This window comes from Tenebrio molitor, chromosome 1 (genome assembly GCF_963966145.1).
Source record: "Tenebrio molitor chromosome 1, icTenMoli1.1, whole genome shotgun sequence".
Classification (NCBI taxonomy): Eukaryota; Metazoa; Arthropoda; class Insecta; order Coleoptera; family Tenebrionidae; genus Tenebrio; species Tenebrio molitor.
In genome coordinates this window covers 7,666,866-7,680,083 of record NC_091046.1, presented here as the reverse complement: position 1 = coordinate 7,680,083, position 13,218 = coordinate 7,666,866, and the positions used below count along the sequence as shown (strand labels likewise).

Here is a 13,218-nt window from a genome sequence, read left to right as displayed (position 1 = left end):
CCAGTGGAGTTATTTAGGTTAGAATGAAGGTTATTACAAGTGATACGAGTTATTCCCCAATACCCGTATTAATTTCTCTTCAGACATAAACTCCAAGAGTTATAATTTTGAAAACTGACCGTAATTACGAACACACTTATCCTGCTACTTATCAACATAAAGTAAAGGATTGTCGTGTAGAAATTTTAATTAATTACCGGTGAACGGTAGAATTACAAAAAAGAGTTTTAATTGAAATCAAGAATAATTCGAAGGCGCACCGTGTATTTCCTGCTTTACAAATTGGAAACTACGGCTGTGGCTGAAGTGCCGTACAGTGAAATTTGCAAAAAGTGGAAAAACGTCATAGTAAAACCATTAAGAGCACAACTGGTGCAACAAATTATGTTAATAGACGATCGATCACGTTTGAACATGTTTTAATGGAATTAAATACAAATGCAGCGGTCTCTTTGTGTCTCCAAAGACAGTTTTCTGCGAGATATAAATTATGCGATTCAGGGCGGCAATTTGACGGTGACCGTTTAACAATGAACATATTGCTTTCAATAAAGTTTGGATCCGGATTGTAAATGTGAGATCATAAATAGGAAACGCCATAAATCGAGAGAAAATTAGCCATCAATGATCTGTTTCCTGCTCGGCGTTCTTATAATTACTTGAATTATACCTTCGGTGTTCGGTGAAAAACAAACACGGACGGTACCACGGAGTGATGGTTGAGTGATATTGATATATCTGCACTGGCACCTGTACGTCTTCGCAGCCTTCCTCCGCCCTCGTCGATTTAAATCACCGCCTGTAAAAATCCATCCGATTTAATTTGAATTTCCCTCGTGTGCGAGACGCGAAGGTGAATTATGTTCTGCAGCGTGAGCAATTTAAATGAATGCAATAAAAGGAGAGCAGGAAAGAGCATGACATATAACTTTGTATAATTTAAAGCGTGGCCTTATTTTTTATGCTCCTGATCCTTATATTAATGTCCACCTCATGCTATATACAAATATTATAGTAGGTATGTAAATGTTAATGGGAAGCCCACGGGCATACTTGTGCATGTCTCGGGTTAGCAAATTGTTGTTAAATTATGTGGGGTCAGAAGGGCCCAGAGATGGCGCTGACAGCACTACAGGTGGCAATGTGTACAACGTCTCTGCCAAAATTTTATTTATTTAGGCCCCCGTCACCGAGACCGATGGGCAACTACGCACAAAAAGGAATTTGCAACAGTTTACAAAATTCGGTTTGTGTGGGAGAACGTTCGTCAAAAATTGGTTAAAATCTGCGGTTTTGCAAGATTCTTTTAAAAAAACTTTCCAAGAAATACAAATGAAACAAAGGTGGTAAATAAGTATAAATAAACAAAAGATAAATCAATAGGTCGGAAAGGAGCAACGAAAATAAACAAGAAACCATACTCGATTAAAATGAGTGTAAGAGAACAAGATTTAAAAACAAACAAGAGAAAAAATATTTTTGGGAATAAAAATTACAAATGGAGACTACATATAACAAATAGGAAAATGAATAATAATAAGGAAAAGAAGACTGGAATTTCACATTTAAATATAAATAAATGGAAACGTTTTAATATGTACCTATCTGTGAGAGGAGTATACCACACTGAAGCTCTGCAAGTGAGTGAAGGAAGAGTGAAAGATATAAAAAGTAAAACAAAAAAAAATGCGCAATAGTTTCTAAAAAAATATGAACTAGGTATATCAAGAAAATGGAGGAGATTACAAATGGTAAATAAAAAAAACTAATATTTGCTAAAAAAAAATTCCATGTTTGAATGAGGAGGATAAACCAGATTACACACATCAAGGGGGGTTGAGAGCATTATTAAATGTAAATAAAAGGGAAAAATCAAATAGTTGTTAGAAAAAAAATTGAATGAAGAAGATTGATTAGGTACATTCAATGAGAACTAGAGTATGAAAGATAGACAAAATTTAAAAAAAAAAAAAAAAAAAACAGATTAAACGAATGGACTGCGCTACAAAATGTAAATAAGGAAAAAAAACACCAAATATTTGTTGGAAAATTTTCAATACTTAACTGGAGGATATTAAACTAAATTACATCCAATGAATAAAGAGTGTACCAAATTATGCTAAAAACAAATAGAGAACAATTGATTATTATGAAGGAAAGAATACGTAAATTATTATGTTTTTTGAAACATTTTTAATAATTACAATAAAATGAATGTCTAGAGCCAATAAATAAGGAAATTACAAAGTTTAGAGGAGAAACAAGAGGAGAGTAATTTATTAGAAAAAAATTGCAATATTTAAAAGAGGAGGAATTAACCAGTTTGAATTTATACATTCTACATTCCACATAAAATAATATAAAAATCAAAACCAATTGAGTTTAAAGATTAAAAACAAAATTAAAAATCTAGGCTAAAGTTGTTCCTTTTCGAGGTCGCAATTTTCTTTTGCCGTCGATTTAAAATTTATCAGCATTATCAGTTATCACTCATCATCTTTTCCGAAACTTAACCTTAAAATCGAAAATGTCGATTTAAATGTCAGTTCCCATACCTAACAATTGAGAATTGACATTTATGATTTTAAAGTAAAGTATTGGGTGATTCAAAGTGATTGTGGCCAAGTATGGCAACTATGTACGAAAATTTATATGGCAACTGTGTCGGTAGGGTAGAGTTGATATTTCTTTGACAGTTCATAGTCGCGCAATTTTGAAAACTGTCAAATCAATGTATAATGATATCAAAACAATCAAATGCACGCTTATGAAATGTCATACAAATGACAACTCTACCTCATCCACACAGTTGCCACATAAATTTTCGTACATATATAGTTGCCATACTTGGCCACAATCATTTTGAATCACCCAATATGTACCATAAACAACTAGAGTCTATTTTCTCTATTTTAATGTATTTTTCTTTCTGATTGTACAACGTTTTAAATATGCCACCCACAGAATCTGTACGTGGTGAAAGGTACAATCGTACAAAAACTTTGTTCAACCAAATCGCCCTCGACCTTCTTCAATCCCCTTAACTCATTTATTTGGTGTTATTCACACCATTCACGCCATTTTGTCACATAACGACAACACTTTCAGGCTTCATGAAAAGTTGTCCCAATTTTTTACTCCTAACACACAACGATATCAGCTACCCTCAACTTCGCAAAAGTGGGAGGTTCTTATCACTTCGAAATTCATGGAAACTTCCATCATAAATACGGACCTTTCATAATGGCCAATGACCACCAAGTTCGCTCTTATACATAACTTTACTTGACTATGAAACTGAGCATAGATTTGAAACAACTTAATAGACGCGGAAGTTTCATTGACAGTACAGAGTAAGTATAGAAAAAAAAAACACTTATTAGAAAACTGAAACATATCTTATCACAGGTACCTCTGCTTTGTTATCGCAAATATTTTCTTCTCACTAATAAAGTCTGATTCACGAGTAATAATGAGCTTAACGAAATGTGTGATACAGCCAACATTACATTCGCACCGATTATGTCGATTTAAAAAATATATATTTTAATTTTATACAACATAGTCAATATGCCCGACATTACATTTGTCAAATTTAATCAAAATCATTATGCGGAATAATCAGTAAAAACACAAACTACAAAACTATGGGGGACATGTATTGTTGGTTGCATCACAAATTTTATTAGGCTCATTATTACTCGTAAATCACCTTGTATATCTATAATGTTTATACTGTCAATGAGTCTTTTGCCATTATTTAAGGATGAACTGGAGTAACAATCTCAGCAAAAAGTTGCGGAATTCTTATAATGCTATGAAACGTTTATTACGAGAAATCAATATTTGAAAAAATAGTTTTTAATTTTTGGAAACGAATTGTAATGAGTTGCAAGTAAATTTTGTGTTTATTTTCTTGATATTTAGATAATTACTTACATGTGATTTTACAATCTTTTGACTAAGACTGTACGTGAAAGTAAACAAAAGCACACTGAATTAAAATTTTCATTGATTTCTGTTAAAGTTCTTAACGTAACTGCAGTAAAACGTGCGATATGAATGTAATGTTGCATACCGACGTCAATTATATGCATTTTGTTCACTTTTATTGAAATTAAAACAGATACATAACCTCAAAAACCGTGTTTTTCCACATGTAATTAGCGATTACAAGGAAAATCCTCGACCAACTTTTTTTGTAAATCCATTAGAAAATTCTACGATATCGATACTTTATGTGTGAAAAATTTAAGAAAAATTGACCTTTTTGAAATATGTTTTTTATCAATTTTTATGCGACCATTGCTCCATTTCTCATAAGAACACGTGTAAAATATCCCGAAACTTTAAAAGGTAATAACTTTAAAATTCCTCGACCAATTTTTTTTAAATTTGGCACAGTAGTTTAGAATGGATGAAAGGACTATTGTACCAATTTTAAGCAAATTTCACCATTTTTCAATGTTACTCCAGTTCATCCTTAAATTCGATATGTACTACCTAAAGTCTGTCTCAATTCTAAATTTCCACCAACACTGCATTCTACGTTCGAAATACAACCGGCAACACTGTTTGGTGAAAAATGCGTCCGATTGTATTTGTATTGTATTTGTATTTTAGAATAAAGGAAAAGAACGAAAACCTTTTTTAAAATGCAGCAAGTAAGTAGGCAGAAAATCAAATTCTAAAAGCAAAATAAACTTATGAACTAATTTTAATTTTTTCGAATCATGTTTGTGAAATAATTATATTGCCAACTTTGGTTATTAAGAATCGCCAATTTAGAAATATTTTTATTTTGCCAACATAATTCAACAGGCGGTGGAAATTTAGAATTGAGACAAACTTTACCCAAAGTCCATTCAAAAATCAAAAAACCACCAACGTCGCATTTTCCTCGATAATTACTATCGGCAACGCTGTCTAGAGTAAAATTTGGTGATACTTGTAATTTTGAGGTTAAATGTTTATGAAGTGTCTTGTTTTTCTGGGCATGTTTAAGTAAAAATAATAAGAATCAATAAATAAATGAAACGTGCTGTTAATAAAACAATATGAACGAAATTCAAAGTAATTGAATTTTATTTTGAATCAAATAAATGTCATAATTTATAGTTACCAACATAGTATGAAAAAATATCTACCTAGGGTTTTTTAAATTTTACCAACCTAAAGCAACAGGTGGTGTTTTTTTTGATTTTTGAATGGACTTTAAATATGTATTTAACTTTTGCATGTTTTACTACTTTACTCGATCTTTCAGTCACGTAGTGATTACAGGTTTCTAGTAATATTTAAAAGATGAGAAACAATTCGACTTGATAATTTCCACTAATATTTGCCGACAGTCATCTTCTTGGAATTGTTATTAAATCAATCAATTGTCACATATGTCAGAATTGAATGAAGAAATTAAACAGAAAAGAAAACAGTAAGCATGTCTCGCAGCTGTTGTTTGCCCTTTTTGAACCACCATAAAAACGAATAATAATTTGCGCCACTCCTACTCACAAACGACTCTTCTCAATCTTTTAATTATCATAGTGATAAATTCACCAAGTTAAACGCTACCTCATAGGCTCTACAAGTCACGGCCACGTTGGTGGTCTTCTAATTTTGTCTCCTGCCGTATTATTAACACTCACAGTTTACTAAATAAGCGCGCAACAAACGAACTGATTAATTCAAACATCAAAGTGTTTTAAAACTCCAATCGATTTGGACCAATTTGGTTAGATCAAGTACGAGAGCAAAAGCTCCAGATCGTCGCTTTCAGGAGTCCAATTTTCCAGTGGATATTAGCATATACCGTGTGCAAAAATCGCGACCAGTTTTATAAATCTACCTGTTCCCATGAATCTTTCACTGTCACACTTTCAAACTGCTTCACAAAGTTATCCTCGATCGGAATCACAAATATTATTATGTATAAAATTGTGCCATAAAAAAAGTAATTGACATGTTTACATTCCCACGAGTCGATCCCACGCACCTAAGGTATTTTTATCAAAACACATATTATCATCAATAACTTATTTACATTTTAATATGTTCAAACGCCCTCGCTCCTGCTACCGCTGCTTTCCAACCAGTCTGTTTACTTAAAGATTTATTTATTTTAAATGGGTTACAGCGAACAGACGCAACAACCGCCTTCAAATCCCGCTGACAATACCCTCTTATTTTTATCGAGCACATCGCACTAATTAAAAGCTCCCATCTACGATCGCGCTTCACCTGATTTTCAAACCACCGCTGCAACTGATTGAAAGCTGATCCCGCACGCTCCCATTTTTATCCCGGTTTGCATTACTGTGACGCACCCGTCCAGTAAAATTACTTGTTTTAATGAGATTTCCCGACTGTTTTCAGCACTAATTTAAACTTTTACGTGATCCTGTAAACTCGTGTAAATCTAGTTTTCACCACATATCGTCAACAGGATTAAATTACTTGGGAAATGGACGTCCGAACTGTTTGTCGCATGTAAATACTCTGCAATTCCATTACTGGCGCAATTAAAGTAATCTCCTTAGCTCCGTCTCGCTTTACACCGCATTACTTGGAAATCAGCACACAATTTGGCCACTGATAACGCTGCATTATGCATCGTTATCAGATCACCGTGCAAAATCAAATCAAACACTCCGACTCAAAGTTTACAGCAAATAAAACTGCGACTGGTTCTCAGCTTTTAGACTGAAAAGTGCACAGGATGCAGACCTATTAATTTAATTTAATCGTAAATATTAATAGAGCCGTGTTATAATTAAATTTTTGTCGAGGAAAGAAATGTGCCGTTCTACCTCCCACAGATATTTATTATATATGTATTTAATGCAACAAATGCCTCATAAATTCTTAAATGACAAGAACTAACATATAAGGACATTCATACAACATTTATATGATCATTAAAAATCTTCTGCTGAGCGTATTCATGGAGGTCTCTCCTAGAGAAAATACAATGTAGCGAGTGAGACCGTAGAAATTTTGAGCCTCCCGGTATATCATTAATGCAGTTCTGATGAATATTCATGTCTTTTGTGAAATGCTTATAAAATGTGGGTCTGTGAAATGCTGGATATCAGTTAATGAGTCTGGGTGTCATGGCTGAACGGTAAGTCAAGCGGCATCATTGATCGGTTATTTTTTGAAAAAGTGTACAGTAAGCTCACGATAAATTAAGCGCTATCAGTTGCCATTCCTGCTGCTGCTATTACACAAGCCGCTATTCCATGTTAACTGCAAGGAATGATGGGAACGATAATGCGGAAAATTGATACAAATTCCCCTAACGACTTAATATCTTTTATTCGTTTTGCCGACCGATTTGCATGTTTGCGGTCTTTCCATCACCGGCGCACTAATTACGGAAGAACTTGAAGACCCGAGCGACGTTTCCGTTTGTGGACTTATCCGATCGGATTTTTTCCGCTTTTGTGTTTGGTCGCCGCCCACGCCGCCGTATTTCTTATTCTCGGGTGCCTCCCGATTTCCATGATAATGAAGCTACAATGCGTTGATGCAATCGTGATCAACATCACAAAGTGATGCTGCTATACGTCACGGCATTGTAATTTATTATTAATTGAGCGCGGTTATTGTGAGCGTGATCATTGAATTATTTATAACATAAGTTTCATTTTACTCACAAAACGGAGCGGAGGGAGGATAGGTGGTGGCATCTTATTACGCGGATGATGGCACGACTGGGATGAAGACGAAGGTATTTTGCAATCAAATCATTATTAGGTCTGGCCGAGGCTGGTTCTTTGCGCTAAGAATTGCGTTAGTGGAAAGAGTCAACGAGCAAAACTACGACCAAGTGAGTGTTGTGGTTTGGATAAAGAACAAGCACCCTGCTCGCATATCACAGATCCACCAACACAGCAACTGAACATTATTTAATCGAAGGAGAAATTAACAATCTTCAAAAACCCATAATTGATAAACTTGAATTTAGCAATCCAGTAAAGCAGAAATGGGTCCATGAATTCGAACCTGGAAACTTATCCACTAATCCATGATTAAAGAGATTTGTTATCATTACCAACATCCAGAAAGGTACCTAGAATCTAGATCGCCATCATCTTTAGCACCAATAAACTTAGATTCTGATAGATTTAAATTTTGATATTATTGAAAAACAATTTAAGTTGGACAAACTCTAACATTTATTACACATTGAATTTTAAACACCCCTGTTTTATTTTGATACGAAAAATTATGTAACTAATCGTTTTTTGTTAATTACACGTGACAAAGATTATTAAATTGACTTTTCTCGCGATAACATACTCGTACATCGGAATTGAAAATGCAACCCACAATGCATTTGCAAAGTTAACATGGATATTTGTTTTTTGATTTAAAAAACATAAAACATAGTTAGCTATGCAATTTCGTAATTTTGACATAAACGTCATTCGCTTGGTTAAATGAAATTGTGAAAAAACGAAGAGTTTTTGGAAAAACGTTTATGTCTGCATAAATGCGCAACGGCAGAAGCATTTTTATTACATTTGATTTTGATCTCAATAACCATTGATTAATATACCGTGTGAACAACAATTACTGATTGAGTTGGCAATAAATTCTGGTGAATTTTGGTGACTTTTATGTCATGTTCCAACGAGAAAACCATTTTATTAATAAAAGAATACAAAAACCAAGACGTTTAAATATGAAAGTATAGCAGCTGTCAATAGTGTCAATAAAACAAACCGAAATAGGTACAATTCAGTCTTGAAAATTTCATGTAAAATTTTGTATTGCCAACTGAAACAGTTATTCTTGCTCACCCTGTACTATTGGGGTGAAGAACTGAATTCTGAATTGACATCTCTCCAGGTTGGCCAACACATGGTGTTGGTGGTAAATTTAGATTTCAAGTCGAACACCAACAATTTTGTTACGAAATTTTGACGTAAAAGGATAAAGCGTCCGTCCTAAGAATTATATTTTCTAATTAGAGACTATAAAAACGCCACAGAGAGTTGAAAACACCAGGAACTAGATAAAGTGTTAAATTAAATTCGTTTTTCACCATAACCGATGATGCAGGCAGATATTATTCTAGCCTCTGGAAACATGTAGATCTAATCGACGTGATATAATTAGAGAGTACTGATAATCAATTATAAGAACGGCTGATTACTGATTAGAATCGCCTCATACCCAAGACATTATTAGTTCCTTTGAATGAAATCAAATCTCAAAAATTTTATACGCTTTGGTAGTTACCTACGATGATGAAAGATGAAACGTAGACGACAGGAAATTAAGAAATAAATTATTACCGTGAAAAACGAAATTCCCTTAAGTAGCTATTAAGAAAATTAACCGATACCTGCACCGCTACACGGATATTTTTTGTTCAATTTTTTGTGCAAATTGCATTTATCATTTCGTTTATTTTTCGTCGACTCAGTCTCCAACCAAAGTCTGATCTGTGCTTCAAAAAAAAAAATTCAAAGCGAAAATGATTTTGCTGAATTTGAAGAGAAAATTCTAATGGGGTGCGGTCAAATCTAGACGTTGACATTTTTATACTTTTAATAAGGATTTTTTTGTAAAAATCAAGGATTTTCGACAATGAATATATCTAAAACAAGATTTAATTCAAGAAACAAAAAAAAAATACCTAAGACGCCTCGCCTCGTACATTATTAATAACCGACAAGAATCTTGAGTACAGTGTATTTAAAGACATGTTTCGTCGAGTTAACCTTAAGTTTTTTATGTTGTCTTTATATGCACTTTGCAGCGAGATAAGATAAATCTGTCATTGCATTGTTATGCATTTCCTGCTAAGTAACACCATCATCTCCACCTACGCTACTGAAACTTGAAACAGTACTTCTCAATCGCTCTGTATATCAAACGTAGCGCCACCTGGTGGCCACTAGAGTACACACGATCAACTGAAATAGAACACTACTCTGACTCTCATCTCATTATTTTCTGTGCTATTCCCTATCAACAACAAACCTCTCGCAGCATATTCTGTCAAAATTCTTTGTTATTGTGACTTCTTTGTTTACAAATACGAATGAAATGTTGAGGTGGTGAAGTTCGATAGTCAGTTATTGTTTAGGCCAAGTGGTAATGCAACAATGTCGGTTCTTAACACGAGTATCACAAAACAACCACTGAAACTGATAGAAGTGCCTTTGAATAAGTTCAGCGAAGAAGTAATTCCTCACCATCAAAGTATTTTTGAGCAGCACAGAACATGTGTTCTTAAGGTATGTACCCTGATTTCCAGAAGCGTAAAATCACAAAAATAGAAAATTGTTATTCTGATGTTGGCAACCTGTTGTTTGGCAACAGAGAGATTGCGCTACAGGGAGACCCAAAAAATAATTCGCTTGTTTGGTTTAATGCGTATTTTACGCCTTTATTCCACTTTGTAATCATCAAAGTAGGTTAATTTAAATAGATAACGCTTATTAAGGGACACAAAATAAACGTAAACAGTACCTACCATGAGTCACAGCATTTAGATATTATTTACAGAAAAATTGCTTTAAAAATCGCATAATAAATTGTTGATAAAAATTCAAATGAGGCATTAATATTTAAATTTTACTGATACTGTACTATCGCGGCCAAAATACTTTGGTCGTCACTTTTTGACACTTCAAATGTAAATCAAGTATTAACGTCAATATACATGACAATTTCAAATTATTCTTGTCAAAAATATGGCACCTTCAGTTTTTGATAAATATAGAATCGTCTTACTGGCTTCTGAAGGTTGTCTAAACCGCGACCATGTTGATCTTTTCATTTTGAACCCTGCCTCCGCAGCTGGGATTTACCCCACCCGTATGACACTGATAGATTAAAATAATTTTGACAGTAGTAAAAAATAAGGTTAAACATCCTAAAGTTTGCTTTACAATTGAATGTCATTTATGTCACATTGACGACCAAAGTATTTTGGCCGCGATAGTACTATTGCGGGCAAAACAAGTGGGACATCAACGTCATTGTCTTGACTTTTAATGTGAAATAACCCTTATCTGATTCTAACCCTACTTTCAATTGATTAACATTGTCAAGTATTGTAGGTTGTAGGTCCAATCAAAATCTACCTTTATCAAAAGAACAGGTATTTGGAAAAGAAATAGTGTCAAAAAAGAATGACAATAAAGCTTGAACTACATCGAATTTTTCAAAACTGACAGAAATTTGATGTCCCACTTTTTTTGCCCGCAATAGTACATCATGACTCAAAAGTGAGTGTAATAAAATAGCTATTAATATAACGAGAAGATTATGGGATTTATAATATGCGAGGACGTTGTCAGGTGACGAGGCGATTAGCCGAGTCACCTGCACAACGTCCGAGCGTTGTTTAAATCCCATATTATTCGAGTTATATTTCAGGCTTTATCGTATCATTGTATCTAACGTACCTATTATGAGCACATAACTAATGTACATATTATTATGACTAACTAACGTATTATAAGTAACTAAGGAAGTTGAGTTATTCGAATATTATGGACTTCATAATTATCAATAAATGTGTAACATAAAGTGATCATAATCGTTAATGATACGATAATGTTTATTTTAAACCATTTTGCTTTATGTTTGGGAAAAAATATGTGCATAGAAACTTTGGTGCATACCTATCAGTCATTTACCAATTTGTTTGTGTTTTTAGTTAATGTCAAAAAACAATATTCAAATTGTTCAACAAGAAATTAAGAGCAAGAAGCGCGTTATCAAACAATTGAAGGATTTAATGTATGAACTGGACACTTTGCGAACTCAGGTGGAAGATGTAGATTTAGATAAGTTTGATACCAAAACTTTATCATTTAGAAAAATCATAATCACTCTAATTTCCGGCTACACAGGTAATGCACCAACCAACATCTTACGTATGTATTTTTTTTTTCTAACCGAATGTTGTCAGATCTGGAGAAAAAATGTGCCGAATTGGAGAACCGCCAAAACGAAGAAGACCAAAAACTGTTAGAAGAAACCAGCCCGTTTGAGGGCGCTTCTCAAATACAAATCCACGAAAACCTAGACGACGTGGTACTACGACAAAGACAAGAACTCCTAAACGAGGTGGAAACCGTTCACAAAGAGACTGAAGACTTGAACCAGATATACACCCAGCTCCATCAAATGGTAGAAGACCAGAAGGAACACGTGGATCAGGCTGAAGAAAAAGTGGAAAGCGCGCACGAAAATGTGCACGCCGGCTTCAAAGACTTAGTCAAGGCGCATAGGTATAGCGACGACCGAAAGAAGAAGTCGAGGTTTGAGCGGTTTCTTTTTAGGTTGAAAACTGCCGTCTACCCCGTGACTGGCGCCTTTTTGGGGTCGATGATAGGGGGGCCGGTTGGCCTAGTCGCGGGATTTAAAATCGGAGGCTTGACCGCTTTGGGCTGTGCCATCGCGGGGTACACGGGCGGAAGGTTCTTCAAGAAAAGTCAAGCCGCTGAAGAGGTCCAAGAACAGACGACTGAAGTGCCTGATGACGGTCAGGTGCTTCACGACTGTCATGACAAGAAGGATATATGACAGTGCGTTTTTTGTTAAATTATTTTATTTAAATGACGATTGTACATATAAAACGTTTTATTGCGGCTTGATAATTTATTAAACTATTTGACGCTTAGTTCCAACATACACATTTTCAAATTTACAAAATCATAAACATCACTGAGACATTTTAATTTTTTATAGAAATTATGCTTAAGCATGTATTTAGTTCTACTTTGAACGACTGTGATGGTGTGCACGCCATAATTTTTACTTGCTTCGAGTGAAACTCTTAATTTGTATTAAGCTGTGTTGCTATACCAGCGGTTAAATAAAATATGCAGGCAGAAATACATATTGTATGATCCATTGTTATTAATGGTCTGTAAAATTCTATACAATAAAAAAATACGAAAACGTTTGTTGTCATATTTTCAATAAACATTTCCATTCATTTTTTTTGTTTTATTGTTTTTTTTTCATTTACACACGTAGGCGTATTGATAGTTTAAATACCTGTTCCTATCAAATATCTACGGTGCGATCAAGAATGATTGAGTCTGTTGGTAACAATGAAATTTAGCAAATTTGAAATATACCATCAAAGGTTCATTTTTATAATCGCATAAACATAACCGCATAACCAAAAATGTTTTTAATGTCGTCTCAAGTTAAAAAATTCAGTCGGTGCGAATTACGAGA

The 13,218-nt window shown here is 34.1% G+C and overlaps 1 protein-coding gene across 2 annotated transcripts; it reads left to right on the top strand.

Moving 5' to 3' along the window:
• The first annotated feature begins 9,949 nt into the window (after positions 1 to 9,949).
• Positions 9,950 to 12,978, top strand: Syx17 (syntaxin 17). Of its 2 annotated transcripts, XM_069047168.1 has the most exons (4): positions 9,954 to 10,253; positions 11,684 to 11,879; positions 11,939 to 12,260; positions 12,312 to 12,978. In XM_069047168.1, the coding sequence occupies exons 1-4, from the start codon at positions 10,122 to 10,124 to the stop codon at positions 12,553 to 12,555; spliced, it is 894 nt and encodes a 297-aa protein (XP_068903269.1). In that variant the 5' UTR covers positions 9,954 to 10,121; the 3' UTR covers positions 12,556 to 12,978. The 2 variants fall into 2 exon arrangements, with proteins under 2 accessions (XP_068902545.1, XP_068903269.1); XM_069046444.1 differs by having other exon boundaries at positions 9,950 to 10,253; positions 11,939 to 12,978.
• Positions 12,979 to 13,218: the final 240 nt, after the last annotated feature.

Excerpts from the sequence above, each read along its gene's own strand:
- Syx17 (XM_069046444.1), top strand. The coding sequence starts at position 10,122 with ATGTCGGTTCTTAACACGAGTATCACAAAACAACCACTGAAACTGATA. Across the intron at positions 10,254-11,683 it reads ACAGAACATGTGTTCTTAAG|TTAATGTCAAAAAACAATAT; the intron begins GTATGTACCCTG and ends TTGTGTTTTTAG. Across the intron at positions 11,880-11,938 it reads TCTAATTTCCGGCTACACAG|ATCTGGAGAAAAAATGTGCC; the intron begins GTAATGCACCAA and ends GAATGTTGTCAG.